At 40.1% G+C, this 20,624-nt stretch overlaps 3 protein-coding genes across 3 annotated transcripts; all 3 read left to right on the top strand.

Annotated features, from left to right (window-relative positions):
• Positions 1 to 2,825: 2,825 nt before the first annotated feature.
• On the top strand, positions 2,826 to 5,754 carry LOC306836596 (proteinase-activated receptor 1-like; the record flags this gene model as incomplete). Its single annotated transcript, XM_079363770.1, has 2 exons — positions 2,826 to 2,877; positions 3,381 to 5,754. Coding segments are annotated over 2 exons (1,269 nt in total), but the record flags the coding sequence as incomplete, so codon positions are not given.
• A 2,273-nt stretch (positions 5,755 to 8,027) lies between these two features.
• LOC306837121 (proteinase-activated receptor 1-like) lies at positions 8,028 to 11,814 on the top strand. Its single transcript, XM_079364641.1, has 4 exons — positions 8,028 to 8,298; positions 9,359 to 9,427; positions 9,593 to 9,652; positions 10,285 to 11,814. Exons 1-4 carry the CDS (start codon positions 8,220 to 8,222, stop codon positions 11,499 to 11,501), a joined length of 1,425 nt encoding a protein of 474 aa, XP_079220767.1. The 5' UTR covers positions 8,028 to 8,219; the 3' UTR covers positions 11,502 to 11,814.
• A 3,792-nt stretch (positions 11,815 to 15,606) lies between these two features.
• LOC306836726 (proteinase-activated receptor 1-like) lies at positions 15,607 to 20,442 on the top strand. The gene is made up of 2 exons (XM_079363964.1): positions 15,607 to 16,007; positions 17,262 to 20,442. Exons 1-2 carry the CDS (start codon positions 15,905 to 15,907, stop codon positions 18,542 to 18,544), a joined length of 1,386 nt encoding a protein of 461 aa, XP_079220090.1. The 5' UTR covers positions 15,607 to 15,904; the 3' UTR covers positions 18,545 to 20,442.
• The last annotated feature ends 182 nt before the right edge of the window (positions 20,443 to 20,624 follow it).

The following is a 20,624-nucleotide window of genomic DNA, read 5'->3' as shown; positions in this document are numbered from 1 at the left end:
CTTCAGCTAGTCCAAAACACTGCAGCTCCTGTTCTGACTAGATCGAGGAAAAGGGACCACCTTACTCCAATATTGGCTTCTCTGCACTGTCTCCCTGTAAAATACAAGGTAGAATACAGCGCTTGGGCTTGTCTATAACATCTGATTAGGTTTGTTTTACTTTATTTTTCAAGCAGGTTATCATAAAACACCATCCAATGACCAGGAAGGATACACCGATTCTGATCTCGCTGCATATAATGGTATATTACTATCATGTTACCAAGGGTTTTATCGAACAGTTAAAGATTGATTAAGGGTGGGCTATTGGAGAGGGGGGGGGGGGGAATCGTAATTAGTAACCCTGTCACTTGTTTAACACATTTTACTCCTTCTCTTTTTAGGCTTTTCTGAGGAATCTTGGAAAGACTTTTTACAAGGACAGAATGTTACTGATCAATTTGGCAATAACGGTAACAAAAGCTGACCTGTAGCATCGAATTTAGATCACTCTACTCTGAACTTTGGGCTTTTAAAAGAAAAGTAACAACAATGTTTACATTAATTGAGCAACATTATCTATACGCCTATCATAGTGAATAGAGGGCAGAAAACAGTGACACAAACATTTGTTGATTCTAAAAACACGTTGTATTATGTTGTTGGTTAGCCGTTCAGGGTCGGCTGTTGGGGAGACTGAAACATCTTTCTTAGCCGTCTTTGGTATGACTTCTTTAACACATTCTACTTTCTCTTTGCAGTCAGCGCAATGATAGATGGCTTTCACCTTTATGAAGAATCACCCGAGGTCATAGTCGAAGGTAATTTTGCTTCGCTCAGACAAGATTGAAGTTATCGTATTTAGACCAAAGAACCTCAGAGAGACTTTTTCTGATAATATAACGGCCCTTCGTGGCATCAGCGTGACATCTAATACCACTGTAGGAGTTCTATTTGATCAAGGTGTCCTTTAACTATAAAACACCTTTCAAGGAGCTAATTTTCACATTCGTAATATTTCTAAGATCAGGCAGATCCTCTCACAAAACGGTGCAGAAAAACTAGAACTTGCATTTGTTCCCTCCAGGTTGGATTACTGTAATTCTCTTTTATCAGGCTGCTCTGGTAAATCTCTAAAGAGCCTTCAGCTAGTCCAAAACACTGCAGCTCCTGTTCTGACTAGATCGAGGAAAAGGGACCACCTTACTCCAATATTGGCTTCTCTGCACTGTCTCCCTGTAAAATACAAGGTAGAATACAGCGCTTGGGCTTGTCTATAACATCTGATTAGGTTTGTTTTACTTTATTTTTCAAGCAGGTTATCATAAAACACCATCCAATGACCAGGAAGGATACACCGATTCTGATCTCGCTGCATATAATGGTATATTACTATCATGTTACCAAGGGTTTTATCTAACAGTTAAAGATTGATTAAGGGTGGGCTATTGGAGGATGGGGGGGGGGGGGGGGGGAATCGTAATTAGTAACTCTGTCACTTGTTTAACACATTTTACTCCTTCTCTTTTTAGGCTCTTCTGAGGAGTCTTGGAAAGGCTTACAAATACAGACTCAATTTGGTAATAACGGTAATAAAAGCTGACCTGTAGCATCGAATTTAGATCACTCTCTACTCTGAACTTTGGGCTTTTAAAAGAAGAGTAACAACAATGTTTACATTAATTGAGCAACATTATCTATACGCCTATCATAAGTGAATAGAGGGCAGAAAACAGTGATTTTCCTTATCCAGTTTTCATTGTGCTCTGCTCTAACTCTGTAGTGTGAAATACTTAAAAACATTGGATATATCATGTGGAATTGACAAAGGTGACACAAACATTTGTTGATTCTAAAAACACGTTGTATTATGTTGTTGGTTAGCCGTTCAGGGTCGGCTGTTGGGGAGACTGAAACATCTTTCTTAGCCGTCTTTGGTATGACTTCTTTAATACATGTTACTTTCTCTTTGCAGTCAGCACAAAGACACTTGGCTTTCGCCTTGATAAAGAATCACCCGAGGTCATAGTCGAAGGTAATTTTGCTTTGCTCAGACAAGACTGATGTTATCATACTTAGACCAAAGAACCTCAGAGAGACCTTTTCTGATAATATAACGGCCCTTCATGGCATCAGCGTGACATCTAATACCACTAGGAGTTCTATTTGATCAAGGTGTCCTTTAACTATAAAACACCTTTCAAGGACAGCTAATTTTCACATTCGTAATATTTCTAAGATCAGGCAGATCCTCTCACAAAACGGTGCAGAAAAACTAGAACTTGCATTTGTTCCCTCCAGGTTGGATTACTGTAATTCTCTTTTATCAGGCTGCTCTGGTAAATCTCTAAAGAGCCTTCAGCTAGTCCAAAACACTGCAGCTCCCGTTCTGACTAGATCGAGGAAAAGGGACCACCTTACTCTTTGATCTGCCCCCTCGTTCGTTTGCATTTTCATTTACGAGCTGCTTTACATTGACCATCTATGGTTGAATGTGGGTGTGTGTAGCGGGCGGAACAAGGGGCTAATGTACGTACGCACATTTCCAGGTGTAAATAGATAAATAAAGGGAACTTTGCGTGAAGGTGTAGGTATGAACGATTTCATTATTCTGAATTATTTTGTGCGCACAACATTTCTGGGGTTTTGACGCACGTACATTTTTAGTATGGATTCTACGCACTGTTTTATAAATGAGAGCCCTGGGGGGTCTCAGCGCTGGATCGCGTCAAAAACCGGAAGTTTGGACAAAGAAAATAAACTTTGAATGAGGTAAAGGTTAGAAAGCACAATTGTTACTTTTGATTATCTGATTATGTTTGACATGATTTACTCTATTTTTCACAACATCCAATGACCATGAAGGATCCACTGATTATGATCTCCTTGCATATAATGGTATATTATTATCATTTTACAAATGTATTAGAACACTATCATTTTACTAAGGGTTTTGTGAGGGAAAAAAATCTTAATTAGCATCCATGTTACTGATAAATTTGTTAAAAATGTTAGTAACTGGGATTTAAAGATTAATGCAATAATATGACATGAATGCAGTGAGAGAGATAAGATGATAGTGTTGTAATGTAGACCAGCTCATAGTTCTGCTGCTTTAGGTTGAGACAATCAGGGGGACTGGCACCTTGTCCCCCTGAAAGTCTAAACCTATAGCAGCATAGCTATAAACTGGTCTATATTACAACGCTATCATTTTAAAAGGTTTTTATCTAATCAGCTAATGAGCCATTAAGCGTGGGCGGTTGATGAGAAAAACAATCTTAATTAGCATCACCTTAAATAACTTCTTTTTTTTTTTAACAAATTCTTGTTAAGAAACAACTGATGATTTTCTTTTCTTAAATGTACATTTGAAACATTAATCTACGTTCTCTCTCCAGACAGTGCAGCAGGACCTCAGGATATCCCATGCAGCTGTGCTAAAGTTACCCAACATAGCCCTGATGCAAAAGCTCTGCAGTCTGACACGTCTAACCACAGCCGGTACAGAATCTCAGAGGAGGTGCGGTTGTTTCTAACAGGACCTGTGTCTACCATCCTCATCCCGTCCTTCTACACATTAGTCTGTCTCTTCAGTGTTCCCATCAACATCTGTGCAGTGCTGGTCTTCGTGACAAAAATAAAGGTAAAGAAGCCAGCAGTGATCTACATGCTGAACCTGGCCTGTGCTGACCTGCTCTTTGCCATGGTGCTGCCCTTCAAGATCTCATACCACTTTAATGGAAACGACTGGATATTCGGCCCCGCCATGTGTCGTGTGGTCACCGCAGCCTTTTACTGGAACATGTACTGCTCCGTTCTGCTCATAGCCCTGATCAGTGTGGACCGACTTCTCGCTGTGGTCTATCCCATTGACTCCCTGTCTTGGAGGAGTCCTACAAAGGCAATCATAGCCTGTGTGGTCATGTGGATACTCTCCTTCGCTGGCTCGTTGCACTTCCTCTTCACTGAACAGACTTTTCAACTCGCACAGTTGAACATCACCACCTGTCAAGACATCCAACTCACAGTGCCGTTCTTGTGCTACAAGATGTACTTCATCATCCTCTGCTGCCTCCTTTACTTTCTCCCTATGGTCATTACCATGGTGTCCTACACTCGTGTGATCATGACCCTGAGCAAGGAGCAACCAGGAGTTCCAGACCACTCACTAAAGAAAAGAAGAGCTGTCTTTTTGTCTGGAACCGTACTGGTGATGTTCTTGCTGTGTTTCACCCCCACTAACCTCGTCCTCATCATTCGCTTGTTTAAGTTTACAGAGAAGGGTCAGATCGAGGACAATGCAGACAACCTCTATGTTATCTATTTAATCTTTTTGTGTTTGGGGAGTCTGAACTGCCTCCTTGACCCCCTGGTCTACCACTTTGGATCATCCCAATTCCAGAAAGAGCTTTCCAGTATGATAGGGTGGAAGAAGAAGAAGAAGACACAGGGCGCTAGTGGTGGTCCGTCTTCATCTGGTCCAAGTGATCCAAGCAGTACCACCTCAAACATGACATCCAACCACCAAGAAAACTACAAAATAAAAACTCCAACCAGCAGCAGTGACTCTTTTCAAGCAAACCTTTGCAGCCAATGCAAGAAACAACTGGTCTGACAGGCACACTCAGCAGACATTAAGAGGAATTATAGCATTTTAAAACCTTTATCCTTCATTTATTTTACATATTTTCAAATTAAATGACCCCAAAAAAAGTTATGGAATAGCTGAAAAGATTGCATCAGCACGTGTCTGCAGATATTGGCTGCAATCTATTCTTTCAGGGAATATCTGACTGTTTAGAAAAGTGAATGTTTTTGCTGATGGATGGATACTTTATTGATCCCGAGGGAAATTCAATACATTCTGAACACAATATGAGACCGTTTCAGAAAGGAGTCTCAGAAATGTTCTTCCCTAATGTAAAATCTATTTTTAAAAGTTATAGTATCAGGCTATATCAGAAACTACATGTCCAGCAGATGTTGCTCTATAGCACCATTTTCTCAGAGCAACATTCAGGGTCCCTGATTGGGAGGGAGCTGTCACTCTTTGCCCATCGCCTCTCTTTGGTTTCAGGGCGAATGGGTGGAAAGGGAGACGTTTACGCAAAAAAAAGTATGAAACATGTTTTAGCCTCTGAGCTCAAACATTGCAGCAGAAGCAAATCCTGAGATCTTCTTAATCAAAAACATTTTGTATGTTCATGGACTGTGTGGCTTTGAAGATCTCTGCCATGTTGTCAGACAATTGTTAAGATTAGTTTGTCAGTGGCAAACAAGCTCTTTTAGGAGACTTTCAAATTTCCTTAAATATCCAGTTCAAGCTGCTGCAGGCTGCAACACAATTCCATTAAAACTTTTCTGAACATTTCATTGAGAACTGAAAGAACACAAAAGGGTCCAGGTTTAATCATATTGTATTCACCCTGTAATGACTCGCCTGTGTTTTTAAGAGAAAGTAAAGCACGTAAAGAGAACAAAGTAAATCAACCCCGTATGTAATGGTAGCTTGAGCCAACAGAAGAGAGAGAGCTAAGAGTCTCCATTTCATGACAATGAGCATGGACAGAAATGCCTTCAGAGTAAATATGGAAGTAAAACAATATACAGAAGGAAGTTCAAGTGAGATAATATTGCGCTTTTTAGAAAACTCTGCTGAATATTTGGTGCCATGAAAGGCTTTTGTTTTGCCCTGCATTCATTATAAGCTCCGACTGAATCTATACATTTTACATTTAATAAAATACATTTTACATTGTATTGCGTTTTCTCTGTTAAAATGTTTATTGACATTTTTATTCTAAGCACTTGTGTTGTACTTTTGGTAATTTAACAATCACTTTGCACTTAAATACTATTTCACACTGGCGGGTTTGAGTTAATAACGTATCTTTTTGACAATGTTATAAAAAAACAATTATGTGCTGCCAGTTTCATGTTTTATCGTGTATAGATGCAAACGGCATCAGTTCCTATTACTGCAACATGTGCACATATGAATGTAGAAAATATTCTCAATGAAATACAAGTAAAGTGAAATTATTACTTCAGTGTCTCTGGTTATTCAAACAGTCAATGGGGATTTGAATGAATCGGCTCTTCCCTCCCATGTGGAGGCTCAGCTGCTGGTTCAGCTCTCACTTCATCATCCACCACGACCTCGCTTTGTGATGGGATCTGTTTATGCTGCATGTTATTTTTGAGGGTGCTCTCTACCAGTTTCCCCTTTAGGCGCTCCTGTAACTCTCTATCTAACTGATTGGTTTCTTCAATTCGTTTCACAAGACGTAAAACTTCATCCTCCACCACGACCTCGCTATGTGATAGGCGCTCGAGTACCTTTGCTTTTGACTGACTGAATTCTTCAATTTGTTTCAGAAGAAATAACATTTCATCCTCCACCACGACCTCGCTATGTGATGGGATCTGATGATTCTGCTTTTCATTTTTGAGGTTTTCTGTCTCTACCTGTGTCTCCTTTGGACGCTCTTGTAACTGTGTTTTTAACTGATCGTCTTCTTCACTTAGTTTCGTAACACGTTGCATCTCACATTTGAGGGCTTTTAGTTTCTGCTCATTGCAGGCCTTGTTTTTGTAGGACTTTGAGCACCCTCCTTGTGGACTTTCTTTTAGATGTTGCGTCTCTCGGGGAAGGCTGCTGTTTGCTCCCATCTCAATTGTAGGACGATCTAATGTTTCATTGCAGCAGTGTTTCTCTAACGTCTTGTCACCCATCCTATGGAAAGCCGATTGAACATATATTAGATATCTTTGGTATCAAAGCTCGGTTTCCTGTACTAGTGAGGTCTTTCACTGCACCAGAACACTAGTAGAACACTGAAATATGTACTAGTAAACTAGTAGAAAGAAAAAATTCCAACATGTTAACTACTAAGGTGATAAACGTCTACTAGTTAACTAGTAACACGTATTTTGTGTTTACTAGTTAACGAGTTAGAGCCAAGATGTCCACAAGTTAAACTAGTTTGACTCTTTTTAACCTTACTAGTTCACTAGTAAGTCTCTAAATGTTTACTAGCTAACTAGTAAGACCCAAATGTGCACTAGTATCACTAGTGATGAAGTTACACATTTTACTTGTTTACTAGTAAGGCTCTAGATGTTCACAAGTTAAGTTGTAAGAGAACATATGCCCACTAGTTGCACTAGCATTGTTTATACGAGTCTTTCTAGTTAACTGGTGACTCTTACATGTTTTACTAGTTGACTCGTTAGATCCAAAATGTCACTAGCAACACTTGTTGCAAAAAATAATGATGAGGAGGTGGGGAATAAGTTTAGATTGAGGCTTCCAATAGGCTCTCAAAATAAAAATAAAAACAACATCAAATCAGGACCCAGAATTTTGTTATAATCCCACCTGCCTCATTTACATATTGCACACTAGTTAACTAGTTGGTTTAAATGATTTAAACAAATTAACTAGTTGATATGTCTTCATCTTACTAGTTAACTAGTAAGACATACATGATTACTAGTTAACTAGTTAAACTCATATTCTAAGAGAAACTTACGGCTTTCCATACCTAACACTGGGGGTCTTGGATTAGCACGTTCTTTTCAAAGGTGTTAAATTCAGACACCGTCACAATCACCGCAATTTTTGCCTGGCCTGGTAAATCACACTGCGTGTACTAACTTAACTTCTTTGCATTTTCTCCTCCCAGTATTTTGCACGCTGAGGCAGAAACGCCTCGTGTTGCATATTCATTAAGGCAAACGTACTATTTGGACAATACAAGTTGTTTTGCTCACATGAAAGACGCAATCCTCACTGCACGCTGTTAGTAAATCAGATAGCACATTTTTTGCTGGTGGTATCAAGTTTTAATACACGCAAACGTTTAGTAAATCAGGCCCATACAGTGCAATGCTCTGTGGATCAGTGGGTAAAGTTGTCACCTCTCAGTCAGATGGTTGATGGTTTGATCCCCAGCTCCTGCGAGCAACATGTCTGGTATGTCCCTAGGTAAGACACCCAACCCAAACTGACTCCAATGACTTGGACTGTCGCAGTAAAAACGCCTGTCCTTATATGACATGACTGTTGCTGCAGTGAGACAGGAAGGGACATCACACTACAGGAATTTATCTCTGTGCTGCAGACAGGCTGCAACTGATTGGTGGACGGGTCTGTGGGCAGAGACAGAACCGATGTTGATAAAGATGTGCAGCAGAATCTGTTTAGTTTATTGTGACTGAATTAACTCATCAGTATGTTTTCTGTTTGTCCAACACGTTTGCTGCTGTGTGCTCTGATGTGTCGATGTGTTGCCATGGAAACAACCTTGAACAGTAAGAAGAATTTAAGTCACTCTCAACAATATTTGAAAGAGTTTGCATGTGGGCCTTTCTAACATTACATTTATTATTTGTTGCTCTCCTGTGTCTGAAACTTTTCGGTCTGTCTGCCAACAGCAGGTCAACCAAAATGACCAAAGAAAAATCCAGAAATAAAAGAAGCTGACTTCAATGTTTTCAAATAGAAAAACAAATGATCAAATTCAACAATCTGAAGTGAGACTTTTAGTGATGTCTTTTAAAGAAAAAGAAAACCTTGAAATAATTTGTATATTTGTAAAGATTTTTGTTTACTTTTTGTCCTTGTTCAACAAAGTATTGTTTGCTGATATCAGCAGAAACTGCTTCAAGCTGATTGGAGCAGGTGTTTCAGAATGGGTTTTTTTTGCAAGTATAAAGGTTTTAAAGGAAATGAGGCAGAAAGAAGTGCTTACCAGAAGTCTAAATATGGCTGTAACTTTAATACCATCAACACTGGTTATGTTATTCTAAAGAGGCGCTTCAGTCATTTCGATCAGGAAAGATGAATGATCTTAAGAGAATTATTTATTACAATGATAATATGAAAAATGTGACTTGACAGAAAGTCTTTGGCGCTTGGACTCTATGGGGTGGATGATGAGTTTGGAGAAAGAAATTCTCAGCGTCATTAGGATAAATCCCCCCCCCCCCCCCCCCCCCCCCGGAGTCTGGACCCTGGTGGTGGTGAAGCTGGGGACTTGATGAGACCGAGTGGGAGGAAGAAATGATGGATGGTTCTGCTGCTGAAGATGGCGGGGATGGGGAGGTGGAGGGGCACACCAACACCAGCCTGAAGGAACTACGCCAATTAACCCAAAGACAGCCCAGACTGACAGCTGGAGAATGACAGCAGAAATGTGATAGGGTGAATGAGAAAGACCTGAATCATGGATCACTTGTAGTCTTCTTTACTGAACTTACGCTAGAGCTTCATTTGTTGGTTCCAAGAAAGTTTCTGGTTGGTCTTGATTCAAGACGTCAGTAAGGGAAAAAAGTTTCATCATGTTTGACACATTTTCCTTTCACTCTCCAGACACTGAAACCAGAGAGGACTCAGTCTATAATGAAACATCTGATGACTGGAATTATGTAGACTTTGATGGTAATGAAAGACACAGCATCCCTCAGGTCACACTGAACTTCATCTGATAAGTGATTGTTACAGTCAGCAATAAGTGAGAAAGATCATCTTAATGAGCATCACCGATTTCAAGATATTATTTTATTGATCCACAGAGGAGAAATTTGGAAACTTTTTTCTTTTCAGAGGACTCTTTCGAGGGATCTCCAGAAGGACACAACCTGACTGATGACTCTGACAATGGAAGTAATAAAAGCTGACCTGTAGTGTAGAGTCTGACATTGAATCGCTCTCATTTCAGGGTTTTAAAAGAAAAGTCACAACAATGTTCATGTTCCAACTTTAAGCATTGGATGTTTCATTTTGATCAAACAAAGGTGTCACAAAAATGTTGATTCTAAAAAACATTGTGTTATCTTGTTGGTTAAAAGTTCAGGGTCGGTTATCGGGGAGATTAAAACATCTTACTTCCCTTCCTTGGAGTAACGTGTTTGACACATTTTACTTTCTCTTTCCAGCCCATCCAGAGATATTAAAGGGCTATGCCTTTGAGCCTGTTATAACCAGGGTCCTCATTGAATACATTGAAGGTAATTAGAGATGGGAGGAAAAGGACCAAATCAAAGAAGACAGACATGAAGCAAAAATATCTGTTTATAGGTTACAGATATTTTACTTTCTTTTTCAAACGGGTTCACCATTCGACCGCCCGGATGGACACCCCATCTCTCCTGATGTATATAATGGTAATGAAATGTGACCTCCTTTTTGACTTGGTCCTTGTAAAGAAACGATCAACTGGTTAATATATTCTTGAATAATTGTCTTGTTTTTTCTTAAATGTACATTTGAAACATTAATCTACGTTCTCTTTCCAGACAGTGCAGCAGGACCTCAGGATATCCCATGCAGCTGTGCTAAAGTTACCCAACATAGTCCTGATGCAAAAGCTCTGCAGTCTGACACGTCTAACCACAGCCTGTACAGAATCTCAGAGGAGGGGCGGTTGTTTCTAGCAGGACCTGTGTCTACCATCCTCATCCCGTCCTTCTACACATTAGTCTGTCTCTTCAGTGTTCCCATCAACATCTGTGCAGTGCTGGTCTTCATGACAAAAATAAAGGTAAAGAAGCCAGCAGTGATCTACATGCTGAACCTGGCCTGTGCTGACCTGCTCTTTGCCATGGTGCTGCCCTTCAAGATCTCATACCACTTTAATGGAAACGACTGGATATTCGGCCCCGCCATGTGTCGTGTGGTCACCGCAGCCTTTTACTGGAACATGTACTGCTCCGTTCTGCTCATAGCCCTGATCAGTGTGGACCGACTTCTCGCTGTGGTCTATCCCATTGACTCCCTGTCTTGGAGAAGTCCTACAAAGGCAATCATAGCCTGTGTGGTCATGTGGATACTCTCCTTCGCTGGCTCGTTGCACTTCCTCTTCACTGAACAGACTTTTCAACTCGCACAGTTGAACATCACCACCTGTCAAGACATCCAACTCACTAAGCCTTTCTTGTGCTACAAGATGTACTTCATCATCCTCTGCTGCCTCCTTTACTTTCTCCCTATGGTCATTACCATGGTGTCCTACACTCGTGTGATCATGACCCTGAGCAAGGAGCAACCAGGAGTTCCAGACCACTCACTAAAGAAAAGAAGAGCAGTCTTTTTGTCTGGAACCGTACTGGTGATGTTCTTGCTGTGTTTCACCCCCACTAACCTCGTCCTCATCATTCACTGGTTTAAGTTTACAGAGAAGGGTCAGATCGAAGACAATGCAGACGACCTCTATGTTATCTATTTAATCTTTTTGTGTTTGGGGAGTCTGAACTGCCTCCTTGACCCCCTGGTCTACTACTTTGGATCATCCCAATTCCAGAAAGAGCTTTCCAGTATGATAGGGTGGAAGAAGAAGAAGAAGACACAGGGCGCTAGTGGTGGTCCGTCTTCATCTGGTCCAAGTGATCCAAGCAGTACCACCTCAAACATGACATCCAACCACCAAGAAAACTACAAAATAAAAGCTCCAACCAGAAACAGTGACTCTTTTCAAGCAAACCTTTGCAGCCAATGCAAGAAACAACTGGTCTGACAGGCACACTCAGCAGACATTAAGAGGAATTATAGCATTTTAAAACCTTTATCCTTCATTTATTTTACATATTTTCAAATTAAATGACCCCAAAAAAAGTTATGGAATAGCTGAAAAGATTGCATCAGCACGTGTCTGCAGATATTGGCTGCAATCTATTCTTTCAGGGAATATCTGACTGTTTAGAAAAGTGAATGTTTTTGCTGATGGATGGATACTTTATTGATCCCGAGGGAAATTCAATACATTCTGAACACAATATGAGACCGTTTCAGAAAGGAGTCTCAGAAATGTTCTTCCCTAATGTAAAATCTATTTTTAAAAGTTATAGTATCAGGCTATATCAGAAACTACATGTCCAGCAGATGTTGCTCTTAACACCATTTTCTCAGAGCAACATTCAGGGTCCCTGATTGGGAGGGAGCTGTCACTCTTTGCCCATCGCCTCTCTTTGGTTTCAGGGCGAATGGGTGGAAAGGGAGACGTTTACGCAAAAAAAAGTATGAAACATGTTTTAGCCTCTGAGCTCAAACATTGCAGCAGAAGCAAATCCTGAGATCTTCTTAATCAAAAACATTTTGTATGTTCATGGACTGTGTGGCTTTGAAGATCTCTGCCATGTTGTCAGACAATTGTTAAGATTAGTTTGTCAGTGGCAAACAAGCTCTTTTAGGAGACTTTCAAATTTCCTTAAATATCCAGTTCAAGCTGCTGCAGGCTGCAACACAATTCCATTAAAACTTTTCTGAACATTTCATTGAGAACTGAAAGAACACAAAAGGGTCCAGGTTTAATCATATTGTATTCACCCTGTAATGACTCGCCTGTGTTTTTAAGAGAAAGTAAAGCACGTAAAGAGAACAAAGTAAATCAACCCCGTATGTAATGGTAGCTTGAGCCAACAGAAGAGAGAGAGCTAAGAGTCTCCGTTTCATGACAATGAGCATGGACAGAAATGCCATCAGAGTAAATATGGAAGTAAAACAATATACAGAAGGAAGTTCAAGTGAGATAATATTGTGCTTTTTAGAAAACTCTGCTGAATATTTGGTGCCATGAAAGGCTTTTGTTTTGCCCTGCATTCATTATAAGCTCCGACTGAATCTATACATTTTACATTTAATAAAATACATTTTACATTGTATTGCGTTTTCTCTGTTAAAATGTTTATTGACATTTTTATTCTAAGCACTTGTGTTGTACTTTTGGTAATTTAACAATCACTTTGCACTTAAATACTATTTCACACTGGCGGGTTTGAGTTAATAACGTATCTTTTTGACAATGTTATAAAAAAACAATTATGTGCTGCCAGTTTCATGTTTTATCGTGTATAGATGCAAACGGCATCAGTTCCTATTACTGCAACATGTGCACATATGAATGTAGAAAATATTCTCAATGAAATACAAGTAAAGTGAAATTATTACTTCAGTGTCTCTGGTTATTCAAACAGTCAATGGGGATTTGAATGAATCGGCTCTTCCCTCCCATGTGGAGGCTCAGCTGCTGGTTCAGCTCTCACTTCATCATCCACCACGACCTCGCTTTGTGATGGGATCTGTTTATGCTGCATGTTATTTTTGAGGGTGCTCTCTACCAGTTTCCCCTTTAGGCGCTCCTGTAACTCTCTATCTAACTGATTGGTTTCTTCAATTCGTTTCACAAGACGTAAAACTTCATCCTCCACCACGACCTCGCTATGTGATAGGCGCTCGAGTACCTTTGCTTTTGACTGACTGAATTCTTCAATTTTTTTCAGAAGAAATAACATTTCATCCTCCACCACGACCTCGCTATGTGATGGGATCTGATGATTCTGCTTTTCATTTTTGAGGTTTTCTGTCTCTACCTGTGTCTCCTTTGGACGCTCTTGTAACTGTGTTTTTAACTGATCGTCTTCTTCACGTAGTTTCGTAACACGTTGCGTCTCACATTTGAGTGCTTTTAGTTTCTGATCTTTGCAGGCCTTGTTTTTGTAGATCTTTGAGCACCCTGCTTGTGGACTTTCTTTTAGATGTTGTGTCTCTCGGGGGAAGGCTGCTGTTTGCTCCCATCTCAAGTGTAGGACGATCTAATGTTTCATTGCAGCAGTGTTTCTCTAACGTCTTGTCACCCATCCTATTCTGTGTCTCAGAGACATCCAGTCTGTCCACAGGCCTGTCTGAAGTCTCTGTCTGCTGACATCCTTTAGGAGGTTTTAAATCAAAAAAGTGTGACAGACAAAAAGTCACATTTAAAATAAAACACATGACACAAAACACAATAAAACAGATCACAAAGCATCAACTGAACCGTCAGCAAGTCAGTTCTCAGCTAGCAGACATGTACACACACTGTGGTCAAATAGTCCTTAATCCTTCCTTTGAAATTGATCATGGTGAGTTGTTTAAGGTGTTCCTGTAGCTTACACCATGATGAAGGTGCAAGAGATTTAAAGGTACTTTCACCAAACGTAGTGCAGGTCCGAGGAACATTATTCATAATAAAGCTGCTCGACTGAATGTTACGAGTACCGTTTGATCTTTAGGAGCCGGTAGAGAGAATACAGACAAGGAGGCAGTTTGTGCAAGACTGCCTTATAAAGAAACATATACCAGTGTTTCATTCTCCGGGTTTATCAGGAAGACAGATAAAATGTTCATCCCAGTCAGTCAAGCAGCAGCGTTCATTGTGTGTTACTTGTGACAAGCCTGGAAGCCGTGGAAACAGCAGTTTGTTCTTGTGTCGCATGCCTGGGGAAAACATACAGCCATTTCTTTCTTCCCGTCTTTGTCCTTGTGACTGCGATTCACCGCTCCAACATAACCTGAGGATGAATAAGCGGGGACACAAATTGAGAGACATAATAAATCACAATCCCAGCAGGCAAGGCGAGAGGCTGTGATAGTTTGGGAATGGATAAACAGAGGGTGGAATTGAAAGAAGGTAGAAGGCCAGCGTTATTACAAGCTGTGATAATAAACACATAATGTTACACACACACACACACACACACACACACACACACCTCTTTGCAGTGGCAGCAGCTTGTTCTCCAGCACATCTCATGCATCTGTGCCCTCGTCCATTAAATCGAGTTTGGTGATCACTCCAACAGTTTGTCGACCTAAAGAAGGCAGCAAAAAGGTTACTGTCTGCCCACTTTGATATGAGCCAGTCAATTACTGCTGAGCAACTTTTCCGAACCTTTGCCAATCTTCAGTCTGCATTTAATCATTTACAAGAACAGCTTTTAACAGCTTCTAAATACATAAATGACGTTTCTGTTATTACTTCAAGAAGCTGATTGAAAAGCACCATCAGAGAGAAATCCTTATTTGAGATTTTCAACACATTAAAGGTTGTATCCACGTTTTTTTAAATGTAACTTTGTCACATAATTAAATTGTGTTTTAGTAGGAGAAATCTGTTATTACATATAGGCGCGGTTGTTTCTAACAGGGTGTGTGTCCACCATCCTCATCATCAGTGTGCCCATCAACATCTGTGCAGGGCTGGTCCTCAGCGATCTGCATGCTGAACCTGGTCTATTCTGCACTTGCTTCGGTGTGTTTCTGTTTGCACATGTGCAGTAGGCCGATGAAGACTGCAGGAAAACAGATCTGAGTGTGCACACGTATAATCTATGGCTCTGTTGGTTTAGTGACAGGAGACTCTTTGCAGCTACACAAGGTGCATTAGATCGTAGATTCCACGTCACACCTCACAACTGGACCCATATCTGCCTCGACCCAATTATCTTATTAGAACATAAAACGTGTCACATGATAAATAATATTAAGAACAATCATTTAGACTTAGTGCTTTTATAAGTAGACACGATGTGTTTACGTAAAACGTTTTCCCAAAATAAATATTACCTCTTGACATTGCACGTTATGAAATGTGGTCAAATAACGTGGAAGAACAACATGTCATGATGTGCAAACATCTTTGTGCAACATCAGACCTTTTACTCTTTAAAGTTTGTGATGTTGTTGTGTTTGTTTGTTTTGTTTGTTTGTCAGTCGGTGGGATCGAAAACTTTCCCTTTAAATGCACAAACTTTTTTTTTTTTTTTTTTTTTTTAAGAGTAAACTCAGATGTTCCTTATCTGCCAGGAATGTTTCTGTTTTCGGTCAATTTAGTAGCTCCGCATTAATGGTCTGATTGGATGTGGCTGCTGTGTGACGGGAAGCTGACATCAGACGGTAGGAATGTTGTGTCCGTGCAGCAGATCGGCTGCAGCTGATTGGTGGACAGGGCGTTTCAGACGGACTGATCGGGGCTGTGGGCGGAAACTCAAACTCAGTTCTACTTTGTACTGCGTGAAGAGAAGCCGTCTGAACTTACTAAGAAACGCGAGAAGAAAAAACGCAGATTAATAACAAATTACTGCTTTTCTCCTGTCTGTCTGTTTTATGACTTGGTTATTTGGCACCAACATGTTTTACATGTGTCCAAAAGGTGCGCTGCTCTTTGCGCTCGTGTGTGCGTGCGCAGCCTCTGCTGGAGCCAGAAACGGTAAGAAGGCACTTTCTACTCATTTAAAACAACACTGCTGTAATTTACAGGAATATTTCACACGATCAATTTTCATCTTTCTTTATTTTTATCATTACTTTTCACGAAAACCGGAAAAGTCTAAGATTGTGCGTATTTGGCCTTTATATGACAGGCCTATACTCAAATAGCACAAAATTAATCAGCAGCAATCATTTTTGATTTACACGAAGAACCTTTCAACATTTGATTTAAAACAAAGTAAAGTGATGACTGCTCTGTAGTTTTCTTTGTTATAGTTGAAGTGAAATCAACATCTTTGGACTTTTTAATGCAACTTCAGAGGATACTTGAATCCTTGAGGTCGTTTTTGTCTTTATGGTTATTTTGTTTCTCAAGAAACAATAATTTGGACAAACCTAACACAGTAGTTGTTAGTTGCCATATGAATCTTGAACGATTTCATTATTACTGATATCTTATCAGATAAAAAAAAAAAAAAGACCACCACAGTTTCTCAGAGACAAAGGTGACTTCATCAAACCTTGTCATCATTATTTTTTAATCCAAACCCCAAAGGTGTTTGTTTACAATATCAAAGAGAAAATCAACAGATACTTTTCAACACGCTGGAGTTGGACATCTTTCTGAGTGCGTCACCCACCCACTCATTTCCTTTTCCTATTTCTTCCAGTCTGACTAATGTTGTCTGCTAAGATTATTGGCTGATATTTGCTTGATTTGTCCTTTTATGTACCAGATTATAAGTGTTCTCATTTATAAAGTAGAGATAATAAGGGCTGGGTTCATGGGATTCTTTGGGCCACGAGTAGATTAGATCATTTAAACAAATCTAATATGTATACATACCCAGATAATTCACTTAAAGTGTGTTTTGATAGTTGTTACTTAATTCTGTGTGCATCATTTGTATTGGTTTAGAAAAAACTTACTTCAAAATGTTTTACAGACGTTTCATCACAGTATGGTGTAGCGCTTCATTAAAACGGAAATAATCAAGTTCAAGATTTTCTGAACTCATATTGAATTGGGGACTAATATATTGCAATGCACTGTTGAATTATTGTATTTTTACTCAGCCCTAAAAGTATTAGTTTGTGTTCTTTAGTCGATAGCAGAGCATCATTTTTCATAGGCCAAATGGTTTATAGTATATCAGATGAGAAGTTCAAATAGAAACAACAAGAAAAATACAACTAACGTGAACAGCATGAGTAAAAAACCTGACTGACTCATTTTACTTTCTTTTTCTAGTCAGTGCATTTGGGAGGTCCTTCATCTTTTATGACAGTCCAGTTTTTGAGGACCTGGAACAATATCTGGAGCGTGATCCCACCGACAGTGCTCCTGTATCTGGTGGATATGAGGATGCTGTACTCGATCTGAGGAGCAAAAATAACTCCTTCTCCCGTCTGTCGTCATCGAATGCCAGCAGGCGGGGAATCTCAGAGGAGGCGCGGTTGTTCCTAACGGGACCTGTGTCTACCATCCTCATCCCGTCCTTCTACACGCTGGTCTGCCTCATCAGTGTTCCCATCAACATCTGTGCAGTGCTGATCCTGGCTCGGAGGATCAAACCGAAGAAGCCGGCAGCGATCTACATGCTGAACCTGGCCTGTGCTGACCTGCTCTTTGCCATGGTGCTGCCCTTCAAGATCTCATACCACTTTAATGGAAACGACTGGATATTCGGCCCTGCCATGTGTCGTGTGGTCACCGCAGCCTTTTACTGGAACATGTACTGCTCCGTTCTGCTCATAGCCCTGATCAGTGTGGACCGACTTCTCGCTGTGGTCTATCCCATTGACTCCCTGTCTTGGAGGAGTCCTAGAAATGCCACCATAGCCTGTGTGGCCATGTGGATACTCTCCTTCGTTGGCTCGCTGCGCCTCCTCTTCACCGAACAGACTGTCCACCTCACACAGTTGAACATCACCACCTGTCACGATGTCCGACCCTCACAGCTCTTCTTGGCCGACAAAGTCTACTTCCTCACCCTCTGCGGCCTCCTCTTCTTTCTGCCTCTGGTCGTCACGGTGGTGTCCTACACTCGGGTGATCATGTCCCTGAGCCGGGTGCCACCAGGAGTTCCAGGCCGCTCACGCCAAAGGAGGAGAGCGGTTGTGATGGCTCTTACCGTGCTGGTGATGTTTGTGCTTTGCTTCACACCCACAAACTGCTTCCTCGTCTTGCAACAGCTGCAGTTCACTGAGGGGGTCAAGTTTAGCCGGGAGGCCTCGGATAGCCTCTACGTTGTCTACTTGGTGTTTCTGTGTTTGGGAAGTCTAAACTGCCTCCTGGATCCTCTGGTGTACTATTTTGGATCATCTCAATGCCAGAGAGAGATGAGCAGTTTGCTGAGGTGTCAGAAGATCAAACAGGGCACCAGCGGCATTCAATATTCATCATCTGATCCAAGCAGATCCTCCAGCAGAACTCTCCTGAAATCCAGCCGGAAAGAAAGTTCCCAAATAAACACTCCACTCAACAAGACGGACTCTTTCCAAGGAAGCCAATACAAGAAACTTATGGTCTGATAGATGAAATGAGCAGGTAAAAACAGGTTCACATTTTTATGTTCCTGTTTTATTATATTTTGTGTTTAGATCAGTGGTTCCCAAAGTGGGGGTCAGGACCCCCTGGAGGATCGCGAAACACTGGGAGGCGGTCGGGAGCTGCCTTCTAAAAACTTCACAATTCAAAATGACATAAAACAGCAAAAAAAAAAAACAATTTTTCCCTTTTATTGTTCATAAACAATTTGACTTTTACACTTGGCATATAATCGATGCACATGAAGGACAATTCACATGAAAGAGACAGAAAATATATTGTGGTAGTTATTTTTTTAACCAGCAGATGGCACTCCCTATGTAACGGCGGTCACACAAGATAAAAGCTGTGTGCAGTTATGGAAACAAAGAGCATAAAACTATCGTAACGCAGCGCGTAAATCTGTCGGAGAGGCCCAAGAAAAAAACAATTAGAAGGCTGCTCATAGAGCCAGAGATATGATTACTTATGGATGTTATAAGGGTAACCATTGAAGAAATCCAGTGTCTTTGAAAGGCATCTGTGCTTCAATGCCAGAAAACAGGCTTCGCTTCTATTTACGGTATATTAAGGGACTTTTTATATCCCCCGTATGCTTTGAATTTATTAACTTGAGCTTCATTTAAAAAAATTGTTTTTTATAGAAATGGACTTTAATGTAATTTCTTGACAAAGAATGTGAAAATGGTGATTATTTGAATCGTGTAGCCTGCCTCGTTAAGACGTAACGTTTTGTTACATCCCAACTTAAAATGTATGACCGAGGCAACTATAGACAAGAAACGTCTTTGTTCTGAATGGGGGGTCATATAAGCTGATGGAACAGTAGAAACAACAACAAAAAGCACTTTTAGATGATGTACTTCATCAGACACATTGGACCAAAAATAAAAAAAAACATTAAAAAAAAGAGTCTGACTTGACAGACTCTTACGAGTGATTTCAAAGGTCATGTGAACTTCAGAAATATTCAGTTTTGAAAGTGACACAAAGGTTATTCTGGGTTTATGAAAGGGGAAGATATCAAACCAACAGAAATAAAAAGGTGTGGTTTCATATCAACAGATGTGGACATGTAAGTGCTTTTTTTAGTGCTGACTGAAGCACAGGAAGGAAGTCGATAAGGACGGGTTCCTTGAAAACGCTGATGAACATCTGACACTGTACTATGAACTGCTTTCATCTTATCTCTCACTGTTACCGCGTTACAAGCTGTAAATGAATCTATAAGTATTACATTAAATGGAAGGAAATGGCTTGTAGTTCTTTTTGAAGTAATTATGTCTGTTAAAGATTATTTCAAGCACTTATTTTAGCATTTATAAAAATATGTAAATGATGTGGTTTGTGCGGGAATATTTATGTCATTCGTTGTTTGTAACAATAGTTGATGTCTTTATCTATATTTCAGCACTGTGACAGTATTAAAAATATGCACCAGAAACAGTCATGCACTGACTCAACGTCCCCTCATGGTGTAGTCAGCCTCACACTGCCCTCTGCTGGACTGTCAAGTAAATCTGACATAGAAACTATTATTCATTTTTTTCTATGAACGTCTGTTTAATTTTTTCTGAATTGATTTTGATGCATTTGAAATGTTATCTTAAAACAAAACAAATTTGGAAAGATTGTGTTTAAAAATCTTCTCCTTTTAAACAACAAATATTATAACCATAAATACGAATGGTCTAAAGGGAAACCCACCAGTTCAAGAATGAAATGAAAATGTATTTTGTAACAGTGAAAAGACTCATAAATAAGGCCCTTTTTTTTAGAATGCCTTGAAAATTTCCTATTTTTTGTTTTATTTGGATGTATGATATTGTTGTGTTGTTGAACATTTATTAATAAAGAGAGAAAACTGCTTTCTCGAGGGAAATGGTTCTGACCTCCAAGTTAATTTGACTGTTCTGTAGGTTATGTTGTCCTCCAGCAGGTGGCGCTATTGATTTGTTTATAAAAAGTAACCTGAAGGATGACATCTGAACTCAATGCAAATTCTGCTTTAGTCTTTCAGTTCCATTGAAAACAACTTAGCTGCATTGCTCTTTGCATTGATTC

The sequence above is a fragment of the Symphodus melops genome (assembly GCF_947650265.1).
Source record: "Symphodus melops genome assembly, chromosome: 16".
NCBI lineage: Eukaryota > Metazoa > Chordata > Actinopteri > Labriformes > Labridae > Symphodus > Symphodus melops.
Note: the sequence above shows the minus strand (reverse complement) of the source record. Positions and strands in the feature narration are given on the sequence as shown.